Below are 26,709 nucleotides of genomic sequence, written 5' to 3'. Positions count from 1 at the left end.
AGTGTGATTGTGGTAATGGTCCCATATGCGTATATCTGTGTGCTGCGAGTGAGACTGGCCTTTGCTTTGGCTTTCCAGGCTTGTTATTCATTGCTCATGTATTAATTAGCACTTGAAGGGGAAGGCATCTTTATTTAAAATTAAGTTAGAGTTTGAGTTAGGGTCTTCGAGCTTGATCAATTAATATAGGGTCTAGACCATAGATCATGTCTCCAAAGTCAGACTCGGACTCAAAGTCAAAACAAAGACGAATGAACGGAGAACGGATCCGGGCTAACTCGGCCCACGGACGAACATGGCCCACTTTTCAAAGGCAGAGTTAGGGTCAACACTAACGCCAATTCTGACCCTAACCCCAACCCTAAACCTAAATCTAACCCTAAACCCTAACCCTAGCTTTTAAGAGTAGGTTATACCAAAGATTTAAAATCTATTTGTGTGGGTGTAGACTGCCAGATCTCATGATACTAAACAGGACGACACCCCATAGAAGCATAGAACGGAGCCCATATAACTTCTGAGTGTAGCATGGTCGGGACTGGCTTTTATCTTCGAGGGGGGGGGGGCATGCATTGAATGTATGTATTTGTCTCTGTTCATTTGAATGTGTGAGGACATTAACTTTGAATGTGTGAGACTGTAACCTGCAGTGTGTGTGTGTGTGTGTGTGTGTGTGTGTGTGTGTGTGTGTGTGTGTGTGTGTGTGTGTGTGTGTGTGTGTGTGTGTGTGTGTGTGTGTGTGTGTGTGTGTGTGTGTGTGTGTGTGTGTGTGTGTGTGTGTGTGGAGGCCGGGTGGGGTGGCCTAATCTATTGTGGTTGAGGAAATTCGCAAACCACCATTCAGGTCCCGTAGGTGAGATATCTCTGTAAGTACATGTGTAGTTAGCCCCAAACCCGTTGTTTAGAGGGAATAAATGTCATTCATTTGGGCTGCGACCCTTTAAGATAGCCGTTTTTCTGTTCTATCTTTATTTTGAGCCAACCACGTCTCAACCGCCATCACACAACAACCACCAACCACAACGCCGCTTCACAACAACAACCACGACCTTTACCGTCACAACTCGCTCTCGCAACCATCGCATCACCGCCATTCCAAGTGTCGCCATGGCCATAAACCACCACAATAAACCCTCCACCACCTTCACCTCTTCTCCTTCTGCGGCCATTCCTGCACCACTTGTGAACGCCGAGCGTCAGGCTGTCCTGGCCTCGTGCGGGACGCGCGCTGAGCCGCGGGTGCAAAAAGCGGCCTTTCCGAGGAGAAGTCGGATCAGGAATGATTCACGCCCACTTCCGATCCGTCCAATCATTAAGCGCGGGGCGATTTGGCCCCGCCTCCAGGCGCATCGGAGTAGAATCGCTATATGCAAATTCGAGGATCAGGAATGATTCACGCCCACTTTTCCTCCGTCCAATGGGCGAGCGTGGCTCCGCCCCCGAGCCCATCCTGATCCGGAAATCTGCATATGGTTTCTCCTGCTGCACGATAAAGCGCCGAGCGCGGGGCGAATTCAGTGAGTTTCTGTTTCGGGCTCGGGCGAGTTGTGGCAGCAGCAGTCAAGACGGGTCTGGAGGAGAGTTGGTCTGTCGGGGTTCGGAGTCTGTCGGGGAGCTGCAGAGAGAAGCCGGGAACGCGGTCGAGGGCGTAGTGGAGTCGCTCGTCGCGGGACCCAAGCAAGCCAGCTATCCTCTTTCCCCAGGGCATCAACAACCCCCCCCCTGTTTCTCCCCCCCCCCCCCGCGCTGAGATAGTGCGAAAAGGGGGCCCCGTTCCCACCCCATTCCAAGCAGTGCCAACGAAACCCGCGGAGGAGCGCGGAGTCGGGGCACCGCCGCCATTTTGCGGCTCATCACAAGACGGGTAGGCTCCACGCGGTCTCGGCCCCAGGCCCGTCTGCCCCCTTGTCGTAGAGGGTGGCCCCTTTTCTTTTGATTTTGAGTATATGTGTTGTCGGCGCCGTCTGTAAAGTAAAACTGTAAGTCTTGCCGTGTGCTCGCGTAGTCGGTAGTAGATCTTCATTGTGTTTCTTTTGTTGCAATTGCTTTTGGTGCATAATTGTTGTGTTTCTTTTACATTTGCTTTTTGGTGCATAATTGTTGTAATTGTATATGTGTGATTTCCGTTTGCCGCAGAATAAATGTGAATTATGTTGAACTGTTTTTCCCGTTTCGCTTCGTCTTTTCTTTAATTGAATCTCCATCTTACTTCACGTAAAGGGTTGGTAGGGGCTAAATACGCCCGATAATTCATCGGAACCGTCGAGGTTGACGATAACACCGCTCGGTTATCCCGATAGTACAGAACGGGTCGCTTAAAGTGGCCCGAGTCCGGAGTCGACCTGCGGCGAGGTGCGATCGCCCGGTCTACCCTCCGTGTGGGTACGTTAGGTAGGTAGGTCGAATTTGGCGAACTACCCTATCCCACGCGGGGGGCCGATTGGCACGATCGTGGTGAGGCCGAAAGGCCCACCCGTGACTAGTTCCCGGCGTTAGTCCGAGAGGGTCACGACGGAATTGTCCGTCCGGTGGGCGACGTGCCGCGATTCGAGTTACATACTTTTTTTTACATCCATACATCGTTCTCAGATTCGAGGATATACATCCTTTTCTTTAATGTTGTGTCCTGTTGTGGCTTGTGTCCTAACTCTTCCACGAGCCTAGACCATGAATATATAATAAAAACCCTATCTGCTCACATGCACAATTCATTTTAGTCACATAAATACGATTTACCTAACTTCTAAACAGAATGCTAAAGAAATAACTGACTAATATTTATGCGTTTGTGCTTCCATCCTCCTGGGGGAATGGGAGAAGGAGAAGGAGAGCACACAAGTCCTTAATTCACAACCATCACAATATATTTTGTTTGGTTCCGGTAGCCAAAAGAGAAATTTTACTCAATTCTTGCATCTGTTGCTGCTGCTGCTGCTTCTTCTTCTTTTTGTTGAGGAAAGACAATGCTGCTGATGCTGTGCCTCTATACCAGTACACTGGTACTCATTTCACCGACCTCAGAAGGATGACTGGCTGAGTTAACCCCACTTGGTGTTAATTCAGCAGCCAATGGGGCTTGAACTCAGGACCCTAAGATCCCAATCCAGCCACCCTCACCACTAAGCCAACACCAGCCTTGCATCTGTTGCTAAAAGGAGGTTAGAGTTGATGTTTGAATAGGAACTCGACACCTCGCTTCCATGGATATTTCTTGTATGCCCTATACTGTATTTTTAACCTCCACCATCTTCGAAGATGGATGGAGGTTACTGTTTTCACCCCTTTCTGTTTGTTTGTTTGTGATCAGTATTACGGAAAAACTCATCGATGGATTTCGACGAAACTTAGTGGGGGGGTTAGGTATGGTCCAATTATCATGCCATTAAATTTTGGACTTCGTCCCCCCCCCCCCCAAAAAAGAAATTGTTAGAGAATTTTTTTTTTTTTGCATTTCTACGTTTTAAGTGATTTCCAACCCCCCCAAAAGAAATTGTTCCCCCCCCCAAATTGTTAGAGAAAAAAATTATTTTTGCATTTCCACGTTTTAAGTGATTTCCAACCCCCCCCCAAAAAAATTGAGAGAAAAAAATGTTTTTTGCATTTCTTCATGTTTTAAGTGATTTCCAACCCCCCCCAAAAAAAATTGTTACCCCCCAATTTTTTTTTTTTTGCATTTCTACATGTTTTGTGATTTCCAACCCCCAAAAAAATTGTTACCCCCCTCCATAAGAGTTTAGAGAAATTTTTTTTGCATTTCTACATTTTTTAAGTGATTTCCAACCCCCCCCCAAAAAAAATTGAGAGAAAAAAATGGGTTTTTTTTGCATTTCTACATGTTTTAAGTGATTTCCAACCCCCCCCCCCAAAAAAAATTGTTACCCCCCCAAAATTATTTTTTGCATTTCTACATGTTTTAAGTGATTTCCAACCCCCCCCCTCCAAAAAAACATTGAGAGAAAAAAATGTTTTTTTTTGCATTTCTACATGTTTTAAGTGATTTCCAACCCCCCCCAAAAAAATTGTTACCCCCCCCAAAAAGAATTTTTTTGCATTTCTACATGTTTTAAGTGATTTCGAACCCCCCCAATAAATTGTCCCCCCCCCCAAAAAAAATTGTTAGAGAAAAAAATTATTTTTTTGCATTTCCACATGTTTTAAGTGATTTCCAACCCCCCCAAAAAAAATTGAGAGAAAAAAATGGGTTTTTTTGCATTTCTACATGTTTTAAGTGATTTCCAACCCCCCCCCCCCCCCAAAAAAAAAATGGAGAAAAGAACTATAACTCTGTCAGCACTGTTGACATATTTAATGAATAAGATATAAGGTTCACTTGAGTGACCCAGCAGTATTGGCGGAGGTTTTGCACTCTCCCGAGTGCTCCCTCCTCTCGTTGAGAATCTGATTTGCATCCATGAACATGACAGTTATTGTTAAGCTTTTTGAAACTGTCACACCTTTTTTGTTTAAGACTAATTTGACTTGGATTTAGCTCCAGCAACGGCAGGTTAAAAGTGTCTGCACAAGCAGAAGTGAATTGCTGAAAACACACCACACCATGCGTGAAAGGACTTGTTGGCTTTCTTGCTAATACGTCGTTTTGAATGTCCAATATTGATAAATACTTGGTCAATTTACAAGTGATCTTTATTTTGTGCACTCCGAAACCACTGGATGAAATAAGTTGAAGAGTGGTGGTTGTACTCTGTTGTGCTTGAAATGTTCTTTGTTGGGTTGACCACTTCCAACTTGGATATTTACTTTTCTGTGAAAATGTGGAATAATCATAAGTGGGTGAATTTTCATGCCTGCTCATGCGCTGTTGCACCATTGGACAGAATACCATTTAAAATGTATGTTATTGCTAAAAAAAATCGATACAACTCCTGGAAATTGTCCAAATCATTTTTAAATATAGCATGGCAATTCTCTGTTGGTTATATATATATATATATATATATATATATATATATATATATATATATATATATATATATATATATATATATATATATATATATATATATATATATATATATATATATATATATATATGTTATAGGGGGGTTGGGAAGGGGCTTTGAAGCATTGCCAATTTGTATTGATGTACATAATAAACAGATTGTGTCTCTCTACCAATTTTCTTGCAGGTACCACCAGCTGAAGTGCAAGCACCTCCACCTCCACCTCCAGCTCCAGTCTCAGTACCCCATGTAGAAGTTGCCAAAGGGGCCGAGGTTGCGAGAGGTCGTCGGAGACCATTGCCTCCTGAATCCCATCCAGAAGTTGCCAAAGGGGCTGAGATTGCGAGAGGTCGTCGGAGACCAGTGCCTCCTGAATCCCATCCAGAAGTTGCTGGTCAGTCGAGATCTGAGTGTGGGCAATATGCTGGAGAGGCAAAAAGGAGACCTTTTATTCTAATACGGCTATTCAATCCCATTGTGCAGGAAACCCTCCAATATTGCGGGTTACTACCAATCGCGGGCAACCAATTATGTTTTGATTCCGTTATCGTGGGGTTTCATTTCGACCAATCGTGGTTTTTGAGCCGTCGTCATTTGCATCCTGTGCGTGAACAGTTACCTTCCATTACGAGCCTTGTGGAGTTTCTTGCGCACCCTCTTCAATGAGTTCAAATATAAAGCGATGGACAAAATTAGTTGTACCAAAAGGCAGAGAAAGGTAATGACGTTGGGTGAAAAGATAGTTTTACATCGTTTGGCTCGTAGAGAAAATGCGGCATCTGTACGGTCATTGCGTACTTCCATTACTTCCATTACTGCGTCAATGATTGTCAGTACAATCTTCCCTCTTCATTCGTAAACCGTCATTGTCCTTAAAAGCTTTATTATCCTTCAAAACGAATTCCCAAGTGTTCATTTTCCAACTCTGTATTCCAACATTATTGCCAAAACACTTAATTCCAGACACCCTTTTATCCTGAAAATATAGACCGGAGTGAACATGGTCGTGTGAAAAGGTTGGCCTTTAAAAGCTTTCTTGAAATGTCCTTTTGAAGGTGGACAGACGTCACACATTGTGTTTTATATGGTTGATGGATATACACTACATGGTCAAAAGTATGTGGACACCTGCTCGTCAAGCATCTCATTCCAAAATAATGCACATTAATATGGAGTTGGTCCCTCCTTTGCTGCTATACCAGCCTCCACTCTTCTGGGAAGGCTTTCCACTCGATCTTAGAACATTGCTGTGGGGATTTGCTTCCATTCAGCCACAAGAGCATTAGTGAGGTCGGCCACTGATGTTTAGCCATGAGGTGTGGCTCGCAGTCGGCGTTCAAATTCATCCTCATGGTGTTCGATGGGGTTGAGGTCAGTGCTCTGTGTAAGCCAGTGAAGTTCTCGCCAAACTATTTCTGTATGGACGTTGCTTTGTGCACGAGGGCATTGTCATGGTGAAACAGGAAAGGTCCTTCCCCAAACTGTTGCCAAAAAGTTGGAAGCACAGAATCATCTAGAATGTCATTGTATGCTGTAGACTTAAGATTTCCCTTCACTGGAACTAAAGGGCCTCGCCCGAACCGTGAAAAACAGCCCCAGACCATTATTCTTCCTCCACCAAACTTTACAGTTGGCACTATTCATTCGGGCGGGTAGCGTTCTCCTGGCATCTGCCAAACCCAGATTCTTCCGTCGGACTGCCAGATGGTGAAGCGCGATTCCTCACTCCAGAGAACGCATTTCCACTGCTCCAGAATCCAATGGCGGTAAGCTTTACACCACTCCAGCCGACGCTTGGCATTGCGCATGGTGATCTTGGACTTGTGTGCGGCTGCTCAGCCATACAAACCCATTTCATGAAGCTCTCGATGAACAGTGCTTGTGCTGACGTTGCTTACAGAGTCAGTTTGGAACTTGGTCGTGAGTGTTGCAACCGGCGACAGACGATTTTTTCCACGCTACGCACTTCAGCACTCGGCGGTCCCGTTCTTTGAGCTTGTGTGGCCTACCTACCACTTCCTGGCTGAGCTGTTTTCTCTGAGACGTTTCCACTTCACAACACCAGCACTTACAGTTGACCGAGGCAACTCTTATCATAGCAGGGCAGAAATTTAACGAAATGACTTTTGGAAAGGTGGCATCCTATCACTGTGCCATGATGAAAGTCACTGAGCTCTTCAGTATGGCCCATTCTACTGCCAGTGTTTGTCTGGAGATTGCATGGCTGTGTGCTTGATTTTATACACCTGTCAGCAATGGGTGTGGCTGAGATAGCCAAATCCACCAATTGGAAGGGGTGTGTGTGTGTGTGTGTGTGTGTGTTTTAGTTATTAACCTCCGCCATCGAAGATCGGAGGTTGCTGTTTTCACCCCTTTCTGTCTTTGTTTGTTTGTTTGTGAACAGTATTCCGGAAAAAACTCCTCGACGGACTTCGACGAAACTTGGTGGTTAGGTATGATCCAAGAATCATGCCATTAAATTTTGGACTTGGACCCCCCCCCCCCAAAAAAAAATTGTTAGAGAAATATATATATTTTGCATTTCTACATGTTTTAAGTGATTTCCAACCTAACCCCCCCCCCCAAAAAAAAAATTGTTAGAGAAAACAAATATTTCGGCAACTTTTTTTTCAACAAAATTTCGATTTCTTTTTTTTGCATTTCTACATGTTTTAAGTGATTTCCACCCCCCCCTCCCAAAAAAAAATGTTGGAGAAAAGAACTATAACTCTGTCAGCACTGTTGAGATATTTAATGAATAAGATATAAGGTTCACTTGAGTGACCCAGCAGTATTGGCGGCTTAGGTTTTGCACTCTACCGAGTGCTCCCACTCTGGTATGTATATGTATATATATGTATATTGGCTGTCGTGTTATAACTTGAGAACGGATTTTCAATAAATCGAACTATGGTGGATTCAGGGAACTCCCGGGTAGGTTTGTAACGAAAGGCCGACCTCGGAAGGATAACAGGCAGAGTCACCCCCATCTGGTATTTATTCAACGGCCGAGCGGGATTTGAACTCAGGACTTTTGGCTCCCAAGCCCACCACCCTCACCATTAAGCCAACGCCAAGCATAGTCCGAGAATTTATTTATGGAATTTCTCCAATATTACAGGGGTTGGGATCCTGGAAAATGCTGCGATATTTATAACTGTGATCATGAAAGCCAGTGGGGGGATGTTCGGTTCCTGGGTCACGAAATGTTGAGGAAGATCTACGGCAGCCAGGAATACACATTACAATTGAAATAAATGTGCAAATATATAAAGCTTGTTAACATTCAAACAAATACAGCATGGAACTCGAGGGGGAGCACTCGGTAGAGTGCAAAACCTCCGCCGCCAATACTGTTGGGTCACTTAAGTGAACCTGATATCCTATTCATTGTCGGTCATAACGGATCAGACTCTACTGAACCACGATTGAATAAACTAAACTAGATTGATGTGCATGTAGAAATGCCCCAAAAAAATCGAAAATTTTTTTGAAAATAAAGGTGCAAAATTTCTGGGTTTTTTTTCTCTAACAAATTTTTTTGTTTATTTAAATTTATTTTTTGAATTTTTTGGGGGGGTTGGAAATCACTTAAAACATGTAGAAATGCAAAAACAAAAATTCAAATATTTTTTTTCAAAATGGCCGCCATAGTGGCCATATTGGACTTTGGACCAAGTCCAAAATCTCATGGCATGATCCTTGGACCATACCTAATCCCCCCACAAAGTTTCATCGAAATCCGTTGAGTTTTTTTTCGTAATACTGTTCACAAACAAACAAACGCAGTGGGTGAAAACGGTAACCTCCGTCCATCTTCGATGGCAGAGGTTAACTAGAGGGGGAGCACTCGGTAGAGTGCAAAACCTCCTCCGCCAATACTTCTAGGTCACTCAACTGAACCTGATATCCTATTCATTAAATATGATGTCAACAGTGCTGACAGTGTTATAGTTCTTTTCTCCAACATTTTTTTTTTGGGGGGGGGGGTTGGAAATCACTTAAAACATGCAGAAATGCAAAAAAAAGAAATCGAAATTTTGTTGAAAAAAAAGTTGCAAAATTTTTTTTTTCTCCAACAATTTTTTTTGGGGGGGGGGTTGGAAATCACTTAAAACATGTAGAAATGTAAAAAAAAATTTCTCTAACAATTTTTTTTTGGGGGGGGGACCAAGTCCAAAATTTAATGGCATGATCCTTGGACCATACCTAACCACCCCCACCAAGTTTCGTCGAAATCCGTCGGAGTTTTTCCGTAATACTGTTCACAAACAAACAAACAGAAACGGGTGAAAACAGTAACCTCCATCCATCTTCGAAGATGGCAGAGGTTAATAAACAAGAACACAATCGTTCTACCTTTTAAATTTATTCCCAAAATGCGAGGTGGGTGAGGGTAAGCGTATTACGTACTCGTTCGTCCTGTTCTCTACCATAAGTAGGAAGCATAAGACTTAGGTCGGAGATTATGAGGTTGTTTTGGGGGGGTGGGGGGAGGGGTGGTGGTTAGAAAGATGTGGGTGTAGAGCTTGCAATGGCTGTTGGATCATAGGTGGCTTGACAAAGTCTCCTGCTGCTGCATTGGTGATTGATTGGTGCATCCAATGGCATAGCATCCTGTCATTTTAGAAATGATGATGATCTATTGTATGCTCATATAATGAGCTATGGATGGAAACAAAATGGCACCCACAATCCACTTTCCAGGACGTGCCATGTTGCAGATCTTATTCAGGAACTCGTTGGGTTTCCAAATGGTCCTTTTGGAGAGAGATGGTGAGACTTTGACATTTGTCAGGATTGCAAGATATTCCAAGTGTTTGACCCGCTTATAATTTTCTCAAGGTCTGAAAAGAAGAAAGAGGCTGTCACGTTTCCATCTGAAGGGTGAGAGCCATCACGGCAGAGGATGCAAGCATCAGCAAATTGATAAGAATTTTCCAGAGAGATAATTGGTGAAGATTGGGAAAAGGACTGGGCCAATGAATACTTACTGCCTTGGGGCACTCCAGCCCAGGGAGAGGAGATGAAAGGATTCCGTTGAGCCACATGGTGGCTACAAGGGTAGATGAAGTCAGCAAGCCATGTGTGGAGTTGTCCTTGGATGTCAGAGGCAGAGACTTTGGAAAGGAAGGCAGGATGCCAGACTCGAGAGGGACTCTCCTGATCTCATGTCTCGTATCAAAGGCCTCCATCTATTGTTTGGAGAGTGGGAAAGCATGTCAAGGTGTAGTTACCTCGTCTGAATCCGAATTTATGATACGAGATGAGGCCGTTGGAGAAAAAGGTAATAATATACGTCATGTGTGATGATGGATTCCATAACCCTGCTGATTGGAAGTAAGCTAGATAAGTCTGCAGTTGAGAGGATCAATTTTTGCACCTTTTTTATTAGCTCTGCCACCGAAGGAGGAAGGAGGTTATGTTTTCACCCTTGTCTGTCCTTGTGTGCAAGATAGCTTGAAATCGTGGACAGATTCGGATGAATCTTGGTGGACACGTCAGTTGTGTGACGAGGAAGAATTGATTCAAATTTGGTGAAGATTTCGATGCAAGAATTTTTGAGAAGTTGAAGTGATTCTTCACCATTGAAAGATGGGCCCAAAAACGATATATAGCATGATATTTCAAAAATATATTGGGCCTGATATGTTCTATTGGATTGGGCATTGCATGGCGGAGGTACATGCTCTACCGAGTGTTCAGTGTTCTTCCAGGAAGAGAAGTCTAGTTTCAGAGCAACTTACTCCCCACAGGTTTCAGTGTAACATGGGTGGGAAGTCCCCCTTTTTCGTTTTTGCTTTTTATTCCTCCTTTCTCGATCTTGTTTTCTTCCCTTTCCCCTGCCCCCCCCCCCAAGTCTCATTCTTACTCATTCTGGACTTATGGATTTGCAAACCTTCATATTTTAACTCACCTCCAACATTCTCCTTTGACCTGTAGATATGATATTTCCTGTATAAGCATATCAGTTTCCCTTCAATGATAAAATATGAAAATGCTGATTCTATGGTATGTTTGCACCACTAGAAATATACTGTGCAGCGTGCACTCAAGAAAATGGAAATTACTGTTCAAAGAATGGAGATCTGTGCTGTCCACTCTTGCCTTCAAATGTTAGACCTTTTGCATTCAAAACGACACAGCCGCAAAATTTAATGAGTATCTCGGATAAGTTTTACAACAGGGTGAGTGGGTTTTCCACTTTTTGGCTCTTTGCTCTCTGAATCAAAAACTTACTGGTTGGAAACCTTTTCTCATCTGTGAAACAAGTGCCACATCTGTCAGATAATTTGAGGAGAATTGTTTGGCCGATTGGAAGAGGATCCCTCGTAATAATCGTTTGAGTATGCTTTGCGCATTCGTCCGCGGTGATGAATTCTTCATTGTGTTCTTTGAATTACTTTGTTCAAGTCACTTTATACTATTGATAACACTGGTCGACAAAAATGATTTATTTTGTTTTATTATCTTGCCAAAACGAAGTTTTTGCAAGATATGCTAGTCAGCTTTTTTTTTTTTTTTTGTCTGTAATCACGTATAAAAAATTCTGCAGAGCACAGTTATCATTGAAAATTTTTGTAACTTCGCATATCAGAGGCCTATAGAGGTCCCTTTCAGCGCATAAAATTTTGAAGGTCAAGGTCACTTTGTCGCAAATCAGGGGAGTCAACAAAACCCTTATTTTTTGAGTAATTTTGATCGGATCGTCTTCAAACTTCATGGGAATATAGTTCATGGTCTGGTGCTCAGCTGATTAATTTTTGGTGGCGATTGGCCTTTACTATCATGGTTAGCGCCTCAGGTCAAACATATTTGACCCCAAGGTCAAATTTTCAAGTTTTAGGAACCATATCGTGTAGTACCTCAATTTGAACACCTCTGAGTGCTTTCCAGATATGTCAAGCTTGAGACATTATGATGTCATTTGGTGACGTTATGAGGCAAAAGCATATTTTTCATGGTTACTCTGAAGAACTATTCTCATCGGAATCTCTCGTAGGCAGATGTTCCTCAAGGAGTCGTTCCTGGTGGATAGCAGCTCTGTTCACCTCAGTGTGACCTTAAAGAAGTCACACGTGGTCACCTTTTGGCAAGATACAGGTCACTCTGTGGGTGACATTGGTTTATTTTTATTTTATTTCTTATTCCTTTTCCTCATCAAAGATTTAAACGCACTTTTCCAGACCAGTTTTGCACACATTCCAAATCTGCTTTCGGTTTTCCTCTAACGCGTCTAGTTTTCGTGATGAGACTGATCAAATTTGAAAAGTTATTGCCTTAATTATAGGTTAAATACATAGAGGCTTTAGTTATAATTAATTAAGGCATTAACCATTCAAATTTGATTGGCCTCATCATGATAATGAGATGCGCTGGAGGAAAACTAAAAAGACATTTAGATTCTGCGTCCCATGAGCCTATCTAGCCAACAAATGCATCAGCTAGGGGGATCCTCGTGTGCAAAAAATGTACCCTAAGTTACTCACTGGAATTTTGAAGTTGACCACTTCCCTTAACAGAAAAACTTGGTTACCATTTTCATAACCCGGCAATAAGTGTGAAAATGGTGCCTCTTTTGGGGGTTCCGATGGAAATTGTCAGGCCAATTATTAGGGGTAGTGGAAATGAAAACGACTGTTACTTTGCAGTCTTACACCCTAGAAACACAACCTACCCCTCAAAATGTCGGCCTTAAGACCCTCTTTCATATGATATGCAAATTAGGTTCATTGGTTCAAGAATCAGGTCACTAGAGGTCAAAAGGTCACAAATTTCGGTCAAGTGAAAATCTGACCTATCTCTGAAACATGCCCCACAGAACATGCCACATCCATATTTTACCCTCTCTGAGGGTATATCCCATTACCATACGTGCCAAGGAACACAATCATATGAATAAAGTGGAATTTGTTGCAATAAATTGAAAACAGCACAGAATGGAAAGTGGTCAACTTTCAATCTGATCACTTTTTGTCCACTGCTTAAATGATTTCCTGTTGGGAAACATTAAATGGTTATTTTGTCATGCCCATTCACCCTAGATTGACAAATTAACCCTTAAACTGTTTGCCTTAGAAGACTCTTCCATGTGATATCACCTTTATGGAGATTGGGCCAATAATGAGGTCAAAAGGTCATGGAAATTGGGGTCAAGTGAAAATTTCTGTAGAAAATGCCCAACAGCACATGCCAGATCCATATTTTTGTCCTCTATTGGGGTCAAAATTTTTGGCATAGATGCAAAAAATAGATATGAATGTACAGATATGAATGGAATGTACTTGATGACCACCATCGGGCCTAAACAATAAATGAAAACTGCCACTCCAACATAGTAAGTAAACACATCCCAACTGGTGGAATGTGATTCTGGTTTGGAAATGCATATAAACTTATGAGTCAGTCACTCACTTTCTGATGACACTAAATACATTTTGACATCTTGACGTTTCTGAGTCACTTTGACAAGTGCAAAATGTACAACAGGGATTGTTAGAACTGCGGCAAGGACATCTCCGAGTTCCACACTTTTGACATGTGCAGTGGATTGCAATGTCTTCAGGAATTGGATTGTTCCCCCTGCTTGGGACCAGATCATCGATAAATTCGAAACCAAATTGCCTTGGGTCAGAGGGTTCGCATGATGAGAGGAGGGACACCATCTCTTTTGAAGCAAAGTAGGCTCTCAAAATGTGCAACCGAATGGCATGACTTGTGGGTGGCTGGTCATCCAAACATGACCGCTTGGCATGATGATACATGTGGCTTCGGAGCTGGTTCATGGTTTTCATCGCTGTTCCTTTCTTCAGGACCTGTGTCAGATAGGCTTCTACTTTATCAATTACTGTATCCACGTTATCTGTCGCCACCACAAAGTCCTTTAAGTACATCTCTGGATTGGCTATTAGAGCAGCATGCTTGGTTCCAACTTTACTTGTGTAGTCACACCCAGTTCGTGTGTGGACAATGGGCAAAACCTGACACAAAATTTGTCCGATCCTCTTTTAAAGGATATGTTTCAGAATGTATTTTGTCGAGTCACCAAACCCAGCCTTGATGCAGAGTTCTTTGAGGCTGTTCGCATTCAGCTTGCTCCAGTAGAACATCAGCAAAATGAACACATCCATGTCTGACGATAGGACTATGATACAATTTTTACCTTGTTTAACAGCATGCATTGCATGTGGTATAATCCTCATGTCAGCCTCTTCTACATTACACTTGAGTTGTGGAACCTCTACAGGTCTCAATGTCATGGACCAACACGAAACTACGATGCTGTCTGGGCCACAGAAATGACTGACTATAATCTCCAACGTAGGAGCACTCCAATTCCGTACCAGTGCCTCTGCATGAATGAGGGATTCAAATTTTGCTTTGTTGACACTGGATGGCCAAAACCTGTCCATTTCTCAAGGGAGAGAGAGGTTTCCCTGGACACATCATGCAGTTCTATGGGTGACTTCTTCTCTCGCCTTTGCCGCTCAGAATGCTTCAAAGACGTTCCCATGTAGGAATCAAACACAAAATCTATTCTCGAGGCACCCTTTGCTGTCGAGGCAACTTAGCCGAGAAAGGCATCGCAGAAGTCACCAAAAATTTTTGAACTCTTTGTTCGGATCTTGCGAATGTTTGCCATCACATCAACTATACAGCATGTTCCCATTGAGTCATCAGGTCTCGGTGTTCTTGGGTCCTGGTCGCTGAGATGAGCTTCAAGTTCATGGACAATTTCACTTTTAATTGGCTTGGTCATTAGGCCTTCGTCATCAGAGGAGACGTTGTACACAATCGTACTGCGGGAGTTCCTCAATAGTCCGTCCTCGTTTCTTTGCACTCTCCAGTGTACGCTTCATCTGAGAATCTTCTCGCTTGTTGAGTTTTCTTTTCCTTTGTGTGGGAATGAATTCTTGCGGATTGCAGTGAAGGTTTTAAGGTTGGTGCGATGAATCGTGTCTGACAGTCGAACAGTCTTCTCTATGTACCTTTCTCTACGAAGTTTCTCGGAGGTATCGTTGCCGATTCTCTCCACATTCAGCAACTGTTCTCTGATATCTTCTGATGTGACTTCCTTGGTTAACATATTGTGGAGCATTTTCTCTTTTGGGGGAGTGAGGAAGGGATTCTCATTCTTCTCTCTGACATTTAATGTGGCTTGAATGTTCGCCTCCTCAAACTCGGTTGCTGCTTTGCTGAATGACCTGTTGACTTCAATGTTCAATTAACGTCAGTGCACCTCATTTAAGCATAGAAAACTATAAGATACTTACTTCTTCATGGTTCATAAGACATTGTTCTGCATTGCCTTTTCACGTTTTCACAGGAATTTTACAGCAAATCGGAGAAACTTTCAAAGAACCTTGCCTAAATAGCATAGCACGTGTACAATCACTCTTTGTTTTATGTAATAGAGGCACCTGTACAGGTGCTGCCACCTATTGTGATGGTAACCTACCTGCAATTAAAATTGGGAATTAATCGTTTGTTTCGTACAAGGTACCATATTTAAGTGTCATTTACCAATTTGATTGTGTTCCTTTGGCATTCTCATAGATGAAAAAATATGGATCTGGCATGTGCTGTTGTGCATTTTCCACAGAAATTTTCACTTGGCCCCAATTTCCGTGACCTTTTGACCTCTAATGACCTCATTGGCCCAATCTCCATAAAGGTAATATCGCATGGAAGAGTCTTCTAAGGAAAACAGTTTCAGGGTAAATTTGTCTATCTAGGGTGAACGGGCGTGATGTAATTACCATTTAAGTTTCCCAACAGGAAATCGTTTAAGCGGTGGCCAAAAAGTGATCAGATTGAAAGTCGACCGCTTTCCATTCTGTGCTGTTTTCATTTTATTGCAACAAATTCCACTTTATTCATACGATTGTTCCTTGGCACCTATGGTAATGGGATAGACCCTCAGAGAGGGTAAAATATGGATGTGGCATGTTCTGTGGGGCATGTTTCAGAGATGGGTCAGATTTTCACTTGACCCAAATTTTCGTGACCTTTTGACCTCTAGTGACCTGATTCTTGAACCAATGAACCTAATTTGCAGATCATATGAAACAGGGTCTCAAGACAGACATTTGAGGGGTTGTTTTTGTTTCTCGGGTGTAAGACTGCAAAGTAACAGTTGTTTTCATTTCCACTACCCATAATAATTGGCCCGACAATTTCCGTCGGAACCCCAAAAAGTGGCACCATTTTCGCACTTATTGCCGGGTTATGGAAATGGTAACCAAGTTTTTCTGTTAAGGGAAGTGGTCAACTTCAAAATTCCAGTGAGTAACTTAGGGTACATTTTTTGCACATAAGGACCCCCCGAGCTGATGCATTAAACCCAGAATTATATCTGATAAAAATGACTCGATCAGTGTTATTGGAATAATCTCCTGTTAAGGGGGTCGACAATTCTGTGATATTGCCAGCAATAAATGGAGACGGTCTGATGGTAATGTTTTTGGTGCTCTGGGAAATATTACCCAGAATTTTTTGCAAAGGGATTGTTAATTTATATATATATATATATATATTTTTTTTTTTTTTTAACGAAGATACCAAATATGAGATGTCACCTGAGAGGACTTTGATTTTTGTGTTTTCATTATGTATGCTTTGCAAAAGAAAAGTTTATTGAGCAATTCCAGGAAGAACAAGCTCATTTTACAAAGTGTGATTACTCACCCTCTCTGCTTTGGTTATTTGCTTCGATGCCCATTTCCCCACTTTTGGAATGTGTAGTTGGCTTGCTGTCGGCTGGCATGCAAGGGATGAGCATGATGGAAAGGGGAGGACGCAGGCGACGCAACCCTTATGACGTCGACGTGTGCACTCGCAAACACATGGAACATGTAGTGCAGTCTAAACAAGGTAAGTGTATTCCTGGCTGGTGTTCCTTGCTTATTTCAGTTTTATTGTCTCAGCGCTGTGCAAACACAAGGTGTCTGACTCGTTAGTGAGAAATACCCATCAAAAAATTGTGTGACCATCGAGGTAAAAACCGAAAATGCTGAAAACAGTTTGGGGTCAAGTTTTTCATTTTGAACATACTTGAACAATTGTTTTGGAAGATTTTGATGGAGTTTAAAGAAGAAGAAGAAAAAAGGACCTTTCTCTATTATAACAATTGTGTGGTGTGGATGGGGGAAGAGGGAGTAGCTAAGGAAGCAGATAGGTTAAGGGACCAAGATTGGAGGGAAAGGTCAACCATGGTTGAGATGGGAAGATTGTGTGAGGAGGAATATCAATAAGGTGGATGTGGTTGGAGAGTGCCTGATGACATAAGGAAGTAGAGTGATGTGTTCAAGTCAGAAGATTGGTACTGTTGGACCTCATCCCATATAAAGGGAAGAGAAAGACAAGTGACGGAGACACCACACACTTGTGCTGGCGTTTATTTATTTTCAAGATGAGAGACAAAACCTGATGCATTTTCAAAAAATGACCAAGTCACACTTTCATAGCCATTATGTTAAGCTTTTTTTTGCAGACCACTTGTCTGATTTATTGAGATCCAATTAAACCTTTTTATTGTTACGGCATGTCATATTTGGTAATTGACTGTGTGCATTTGCTTTCAATTTGGTAAGCCGTTTACCACTAAGGCCTGTCTTATGTATTTGTAACTGTCTCTTGTATTTGTAACTTTTTTACAGGAACATCAGGCAGGGAGATTCATCTTCTTGCAAATTTCTTTCGTCTCAACTCCCGGCCTAACTGGCTTGTCCACCAGTATCATGTGGAATTCACACCAGAAATGTACAGTAGCAAGCTGCGTTATGCCCTTGTCAACTCGCAGACGCAATTGCTTGGTACTTCAATCGCATTTGAGGGGAGCATCCTTTATTCACTGACAAAACTTGGCAAAAAGGTGCATGCTCTTTTGGTCAAACGGTCGCTGTGACATTTGACAAAACCTTACTTAGGGATTGAACAGTTGTGATTTCTAACCTGCATGTCAAATACATTTGTCTTGCAGCAAATACAATATACTAGAAAGAGCAATCATAGATTTCAGTCCTTGTCAGAACTTTTGTGTGCTTTTGGCTCATTCCGTGTCATTTCAGCCGGGGGTTGCAGTGATCCCCACAGATTTTTCTGAAAAAATTCTCAAAGCTATCTTAACATATATGAGGAAGGTTTGCCAAGTTATAGCTCAAAATTCCAAGTGGTGTCTGAGATATGGCCCTACAAACACTCTAAGGGTGTTTCAATTCTGGCAGTCGCGAGTTGCAGATTTGTATCTGAAGCATTTTTGGAGGGCTCTAAATTCCAGAGTTTTACAGAGTTCTGAAAATTCACACAAATAGTGTCTATTAGTGAGGCTTTCAGAATCTGACATCAAAAATGTTCTACTTAAAATACTTTTTAAGATAAGTACTCTCAAAAGTAGTGATTTGTAAAATGCAGTCAAAAAAATTTGAGTTTTAAAATTGCTGCCAACAGTCAGTTTATTTATCATGAAGAATTTTGTTGCCTTATTTACATAATCCAGTGACTGGATCATTTACACAAGAAAACTGAAACCTGTTGGAGTAAAATCTTGGGTGCTATAGGTGTCTGAACTTTGCTCCAGACTCAACGACACTGAAATTTACCCTGGTTTTACCCCAAGTGTTCACCATGTTGACAGTTACACAGCTCTTTAAAATTTTTGTCACTTAGAGACACATACATAGGCAAACTGGTAGAAAATTCAAGAGTTGTTCTCAGTCCCTTCTATTTTTAAAAAGGCCCACTATTAAAAAAAAAACATGTTCGATGAAAGATGTAGAATAAAAGCAATAGGTGTGCTTTTGAAGTGGAAGCCATGCCAAACATTCATAAGTTGGCACCACAATGATCAAATTGTTGTTTTTTGGTTCGAACAAGTATATGGTTACTTTAAATTGGCTCATTTTTTTAAGGATGTTTAAGTTTAAGGCCGCCGCCAATCTCAACTACAAATTAAGACATAATGTGATCATAATAATCACCAGTATAAATATTCATTTGCAAATCTAATTGTTTATATACTTAGTGCACATTGTACGAAAGTCGACATCCATTTGTAAATGGCGGTACAATATCTGATTCAACTTTTTTTTTTCATAATTTCATATCAAATTGTTTAGACAAATGCACTTGGATCCATTGTGCAAAGTGAACAGTGATTAGTTTTATAATTGCCAGGATATAATAAAATGTAACAAGTGAAATCCTTCAATACAGTGCGTGTGGTGAAGCAAATGAGTACACTAATGTTAAAATATGCAATTTATGCTTTTTCAGTTAAAAAGCGAACTTAATATTTGAAATGTAAAAATCTTGTTATTATCGTGATAAGCACCTATATATATATATATATATATATATATATATATATATATATATATATATATATATATATATATATATATATATATATATATATATATATATATATATAATGAAAAAACAGAAGGAATTAAATCGTTCGATACAGCGTGGCAGGAGGCCGCAAAAGAATGATAGCATAAGAAGAACTTAGCTTTCAGCATTCGGCGATCGGCGCGAAATGCGATGGTGGGCAGAAATGACGTCTTTCGTTCGTACATGAGAGGGGTGCGTTTCTTGGTTTTTTTTTTTCCCGTCAAGCAATAAATTAAATGGTTTTCACATATATATAACACATTAGTTTCACAAATTTCCATTGAAATACTCGGGTATTTCCGTCAATTCTCGCTATTTCCATCTTGGTTATGCACTGCATCTACCGGACGACCGTCATTGGCTGTCCTGAGGCACGTGGGGGGTGGGGGACACCGGAGACGTGGTAGACGGGGCATTTCAAACTCTGTGCAATTGTATACAGCACACGCGCTGTAACAATGAGCGTTGGCAGTTACTACAGGGCTGTGTATTAGATTAAAGCCTAAATAAGATGGAGTTGTGCTTCATGCTTAACTTTGGAAACGATTTTGGTACACTTCTTTAAGCTTTACTAAACTGATATATATATATATATATATATATATATATATATATATATATATATATATATATATATATATATATATATATATACATATTGTTAGATTCCACTTAAGTCGTCCTTCCTTACAATATCTTTATTTTTTTATATGTTTGTTTGTAAAAATTTCATTTAAAAAAAAGTAGCTTTTGGGACTGCAGAATCATTAGAAATTGTTGCATTTTTTCAAAATTTTCGTTTAAAAATAGAAGGGATTGAGAACAACTCTTGAATTTTCTACCACAGTTTGCCTATGTATGTGTCTTTAAGTGACAAAAATTTTAAAGAGCTGTGTAACTGTCAACATGGTGAACACTTGGGGTAAAACCAGGGTAAATTTCAGTGTCGTTGAGTCTGGAGCAAAGTTCAGACACCTATAGCACCCAATATTTTACTCCAAAAGGTTTCAGCTTTCTTGTGCAAATGATCCAGTCACGAGATTATATAAATCGGGCAACAAAATTCTTCATGATGAATAAATTGACTGTTGGCAGCAATTTGAAAACTCAAATTTTTTTGACTGCATGTTACAAATCACTACTTTTGAGAGTACTTATCTTAAAAAGTATTTAAAGTAGAACATTTTTTTTAATATCAGATTCTGAAAGCCTCACGAATGGACACCATTTGTGTGAATTTTCAGAACTCTGTTTGTAAAACTCTGGAACTTAGAGCCCTCCAAAAAAATGCTTCAGATACAAATCTGCAACTCACGACTGCCAGAAGTGAAACACCCTGAGGGTGTTTGTAGGGCCATATCTCGGACACTACTTGGAATTTTGAGCTATAACTTGGCAAACCTTCCTCATATATGTTGAGGTAGCTTTGAGAATTTTTTCAGGAAAATCTGAGGTGGTCACCGCAGAATTTCATTTTGTTGACTGATTTGACACGGAATGACCCATTTGTAGTTTGTATTTTATTGACTTGTTGCATTACAATTGTACCTTATATGCTTTATAGACGTACTCGCATTCAAATTGTGCATACCTGTACTTTATAGATGTACTTGATTTGAAAAAAAAAAATGAAAACTGTGGTCTATGTTGGCACATTATGTGCAGACAAATAGACCCATGCAATAAATACCCTCTCCTCTGACGAAGGTAACTAGAACGGTACTCGGTAGAGTGCATACCTCCACTAGGCTGAACAGTTTATGTATTGGATCCCACTGATGGATTGGATCTGGACCTTAACCAGAATCTAATCGGCTTGTTCTTGTCGCTCACCCAACTCATCCACCAAGTTCTGTCATTGGGCCACAACTTTTTGAAATATCATGCTCGTACAGACAGATGGGTGAAAATATAACCTCCATTCACCTTCAGTGGTGGAGGTAATAAAGCAAGATTTTGTTGTCCCACTCCCCCTGTCGACCCTATCCAAAAGCAGAAAAGAACAATGAATCTAAATTTATCCTTTGTTGTACTCGTTCTTAATCTTGCTGCATTATTGCTCAACAGATTTAAGTAAAATATCCAACAAAGTTGGCTGGTAATATTGGCAATAACACTTTCAGCATGATTTATTCTACCTACTAACGTGCATAGTTTAAACGATGTTGTACAGTAAAACCCTCTTAATTGGCGGCCTTTTTAACCGTGAAATCGTCTAATCCGCGGGTCCACCATGGACCTCAAAATTTAAACATGAAATCGTAGTATTTTTTGGGTGGAATGTGGGTCTTTGATCTCAACTGCGGTCTGAACCGTTGTACAAGTGTGAATGCGCAGATGTTGGTGTAAAACACAATGGCTTCTCAAATCATTGACATATATGTCCGCTAACTGCCGACACCTGCTATAATCTGTGGTTTAAGCCCTGAAACGGCCGTTTAACCCAACAATTGAGTCCTTTTTGACACGCGCTGAGCGAATCTGAGGTGGCGGGATGTCATAAACTCGCTCACACCTCTTCTGTATAAAACCTCAGGCCAAATCCATCTCAACCATAACCTTAGACGACTTACTACAGACCACACATTGATTATCCGCGATTCTACGACCATTCTACAGATTTCGACAGCCTTTTCAAACATCGAAGCTAGCTTCTTCTTCATCTCCCTCCGACATTGCTGTGACGTCATCGGTCAACATGCCGGGGGAAAAGAGGAAGCACACATCCAGAACTGTTTCCGAAAAACTTTTGTTGGTGGACAGGATTGTTTCTGGGAAGGAGAGTAAAGCTAAGATATCCAGGGAAACTGGGGTACAAGAGTACCTTGAGAGGATGGTTGAAGGAGGAGGCCAACCTTCGCTCCTTCGTGCAGGACCTCGACGAGGAGAGCGGGCTGAGCCACAAGAGAGCCAGGAAGGCTCAGGATCCAGCGTTGGACAAGGCTGTCTTCGACTGGTTCACTTGTACTCCCTATCCACGGTCCGTTGGTACAAGATTATATTTTATCAATATCATTCGTGGTTTTCTTAATATTATTGACGGATCCGCGGATCGTCTAAACCGCGGATTTTTATTTTCTGGACCCCAACGGTCGCGATTTAAAAGAGTTTTACTGGATATGGTAGTGTCTCATGGAAACACGACTTAGCCACACCAATCCTACTTGTGACATCTCTACACGCTTGTTCTGTGCAAGCCAGGCTAATGCAGACACTCCGAGGCTGACATGTAAGACCTCCGCTACTGATCAAACTATCTCCTAATTACCTCCACCACCAAAATGGGTGGAGGTTATGTTTTCACCCCTGTCTGTCTGTCTTTTGTCTGTGCACATGATATCTCAAAGTTGTGGACTGTTTTGGATGAAATTTGGTGGACAGGTTGGGTGTGTGATCAGGATGCCTTTGTTGTAAAGTTAATGCTGCTTTTCTGTCCACTGAATCGCTCCACCCTCCTACCCCTCTATTATCATCATCATCATCCCAAGCTCAGTCTTGTGTTTTCTATTTACAGCAGAGTACAGTGCGAGCATGTAACGTTCTTACCCTCACCCACCTCACTGTTTTATAATAAATGTTAAACGTAAACCTCTTGCAACTACAATACAGTGTAAATGAAACAAAAACATGTTTATTACAATGTTAACATACATTATATACATACCAGCAGAGTACCCTCCCTGTGGGCAATCTTGTTCCAAGCATACAACACCTTCTTCTGATGCATACCTTTATTTTGTTGGTGTCTAGGCAAAAAAAACAAGAAGTTATGTGCATGAAGCAAAAACGTATCTATCGACTGTAATTCAAAACAGCTCACTGCACTGTAAATGGTGGGGACAGGAATACTGTACTCTAAATGGTGAAGGCTTGTCATACACGTTTACCGAGAGAAATTGCGTCCCCCCCCCCCCCACTTGCTCCCAAAGACCGACAAAGATAAAAACACCCCAATACATTAATTAACTATGCATCCTCCCTCTCTCCTTCCACCGAACACTGTTTTATATGGTCATGTCTCGTGAGAACTTTACGTATCCACAACTCGACTTGTAACAACATAGCTAAATGTTGGGGTCCGGCGATATATCGATATACCGGTAGATTACCAACAGATTGAATAAGGGTGTTTGCAATCTTTAAATACTGTACATGATTTGAAAATCTTTGATGCGCTCAGCTACATCCGGTAGAGTGGAACTTATAACTATGCATATCTCCACAAGTGATGCGTCTATGCATTAAAGCATATCTTCACAAGTGTCTATGCCTGTTTGCTTACAAGCAATGTAAACTTGGCCAAAGTAATGATTGGCCTTTGCAGCAACATTCCCTTTTTTGGATTGATGAATGCAAGATGCGTGTTCTCGATTTGATTAAAAACAACATAACACTTAACACTTAGGTAATTACCGTGTTGTGGTGCGTGGCCTTAGGTGGAGGAAGTTTTCACAAAAACAAGAAAAGGTGAGGATGTGAAGATCACTTTCACATTGACCAGCTCATTCCCTCCATCATCCACTTCAACGCTTCATTTGTACAATATAATTTTCAAGAGGTGAGTGACGTTGCACCACTCATTCTTGTCTTCCTGTATTGTGTTTCAGTGGAACACGTAAATAACTTCAGCATTTTCTTTTCGGGAGCACAAAATGTTTTTCCACTGCATTTGATGTCTATTATTAATTGCATTACACAAGTTATGAATCGAAGTTGACTGGAATGTGAGCGTAATTGTGTTTAACCCGATTCAGGCTGGGCTTTTTCGAAGTTTGTTTGGATTTGAGGGGGGTGTCATTTTGATCTCCGCCCCCCCCCCCTTTACCCCCAAGATCTCAGAAACAGAACGTCCAATTGATGTAAAAGTTTGTGTGCAGATAGAAAATGTTCTGAAGAATATGCCTGTATCATTGAATTGGTTATAAAATGACTTAATTTTTTTTATTTATTAATTATACTGGTATGCAAATTACAGCACGGCGACATCGCGCTGTTACATAATTGGCTATTCTGTCCTGTGTCTTCTGTCACACTTATGGCCGCGTACGTCCCTTTGATCTGAGGGTTATAAATAGAAATTTGTCCAATGTCACAACTCTTCCCATCATGCATGCTAATTCACCGTGTCTACATTTAAATTTTATAACTGCAAAATTGTTTCATCATTCTTAACATAGACTTTCACTGCCCCCAGCCCTGCGATATCGAAGTATTTGCTTGTTTTATATATCTTTTCAAGTTTTGCATCAATCTCAGATTACATTACATTACATTGGTATCAAAAAATGTGTTGCTCTTCAAAGGAAGTAATGAAACTGTATTTGGCAATTTGTGTTAGTTCCGGAAGAAATTGCAAAATTTATACGGGGAGGAGGTTGGGGGGGGGGGGCGATGTAAAAGTGACCACCCCTGAATGAATAAGGATAAAGCCTGAATAAGGATAAAGCCAGTCAATTACCACTGGCTTCCTTTACAGGCATTTTCTTTTTCTCCGGCATCTTCTCTTCAATCGGAAATGAATGATGTTTACATTTTGTATAACTCTTTACATATTTTATCGACTTCATTTTATTTCTGTATGTTAGGTGCTGTATTGGTTAAGTGTGATCTTAACACCTGTGTATTTGTAAATCGATGCAGAACTATTCAATGTGACTCATGCTTGTTGAGGTGGTGTTGATCGTATGAGTTGAGTAAAAAGGTTTTGAGTATTAAAAATTGGACCGCATGTCCTGAAGCTCACTGAATCAGGAGAAACAGTAACTCAAACCCTCCCCCCCACCCCCAAGACCCTGACTTTTTTTTGTTTGTTTGTTTTGTTTTGTTTTGTTAATGTCATGAACAAACTGGTACATCACGGGTGATGAAGGTTGTGGTAAAGTTTTGATCAAAATTTTGTGTGTGTAGAAGAAAGCAAATACCTATTTTTTGGGGGGGAGGGGAGCGTCAATCCCCCCTTCCCCATCGATACCCTTAATGAGTGCAGATTTTGGTGTGGTCATTACACCTTCATCAGGCATCAGATATGAAGCTTGTGGCCAAGTTTAATCAACATCATGTATTTGGTTCAAGCGATAATGACTGAAGTGTCCACTCACTCACTCACTCACTCACTCACATGCAGACACTACTCAATCAGATAAGCTCACCGGACAAAAGTCCAGGTGAGCTAATGATGTACTCTTCAGTTTTAAACCATGTGGAGAGATATCGAGTGTTCCAGAAATTTTTGGTCAAGGAATCGAACCATTTGATATTAATGAGCGATTTCTAGTGGCATATAGTTATCCGAGAACGATTTGTGGTCATGACATTTGAACCACATGAGTGACTGATTTTGGTGACTTCCTCCATATTAATTTTTTTTTCCTCTCCCCACCTCCCCCCCCCCCTCCAAGACTTTTCATGTTTATTTTTCTCATCATTTTATGAAAGGTCTTGCGCAAAGTTGTTCAATCTCACCTCTGAACATCTCACCATCCAAAATAAAACAAGAATTAACCCAGAATTAATGAAGCATGAATTAACACTTTGGGGTGGGGGGAACCCAACAACAGCAACATCGGAAATAAAAACTTTTTTTGAAACTTTTTTTTATATCCCTTTTATGCAATATCCCCAAAGTTGATGAAACTTCTCTTCCTTCAAACTTCTTGACAACATTTGAAATATATGTATTTTTGAAAAACAAAAACACTTAAAATGCCTTACTCTGCTTATTACTCCATCAGGAACAACCCATTCATCTTCTTCATCAAAGTCTCTTCCTTTTGTCTTTGACAAGGATTACTTCCCAAATCCTCCTCAGTTCATCCAGCCTCCTCTTTCACTTACAGTAAAATTTTCCGCCATGCCTTCAACCAAAAAAACATTCTCACCACCACCCCTCCTATGAAGCTTGTCACAGATTATCCAGTCTGAGAATCCTGAGGCATCAATTTTGCAAAGACTGCACATGACAAACATTTCCCCTTCCCGTCCATTAATGGTGTTAAACCTCACCATGTCAGTTCCATCCCCCTTTCTGCTTCCCCCTCATCCTGTCTCATCTCAACTTTCTCCCCTCACCTACGCCCAGCTTTCCCCTGCCCCACACCCTCTCCTTGCTCCTTTACACATCCCTATGTCCTATCGGCATTTCCTTTCCCCCTGTCCCCTAACTGTTTGGACCTCAAACATCCTGGGCCTCCGTTCCAACCTCGCATCCCTCAATCCAGGCTGTTGCTGATAAACTGGATATCATCTGCTTGACTGAATTCTTTCTGCCACAGGATGTGTCCCCTGACTCATTAGTGTCTCCTCTGGTTTGATCGACCTGAACCCCTAGCTGGTGGTGGAGTTGCACTTTACATCA

General features: G+C 41.3%; 1 protein-coding gene across 2 annotated transcripts in view; it reads left to right on the top strand.

Annotated features, from left to right (window-relative positions):
• PIWIL1 (piwi like RNA-mediated gene silencing 1) overlaps positions 1-26,709 on the top strand; it is a 133,482-nt gene that overhangs the window by 14,762 nt on the left and 92,011 nt on the right. For both annotated transcript variants that reach the window (XM_085853689.1, XM_085853690.1), the window contains exons 3-6: positions 5,148-5,355; positions 16,707-16,835; positions 17,621-17,835; positions 23,792-23,913. In XM_085853689.1, the coding sequence (XP_085709815.1) occupies positions 5,148-5,355; positions 16,707-16,835; positions 17,621-17,835; positions 23,792-23,913 (674 nt within the window). The remainder of the gene's footprint in view (positions 1-5,147; positions 5,356-16,706; positions 16,836-17,620; positions 17,836-23,791; positions 23,914-26,709) is intronic.

Source organism: Eptatretus burgeri, chromosome 14 (assembly GCF_056783735.1).
Source record: "Eptatretus burgeri isolate ZD-2024b chromosome 14, Ebu_testis_v1, whole genome shotgun sequence".
In the NCBI taxonomy this organism is placed as follows: Eukaryota; Metazoa; Chordata; class Myxini; order Myxiniformes; family Myxinidae; genus Eptatretus; species Eptatretus burgeri.
Note: the sequence above shows the minus strand (reverse complement) of the source record. Positions and strands in the feature narration are given on the sequence as shown.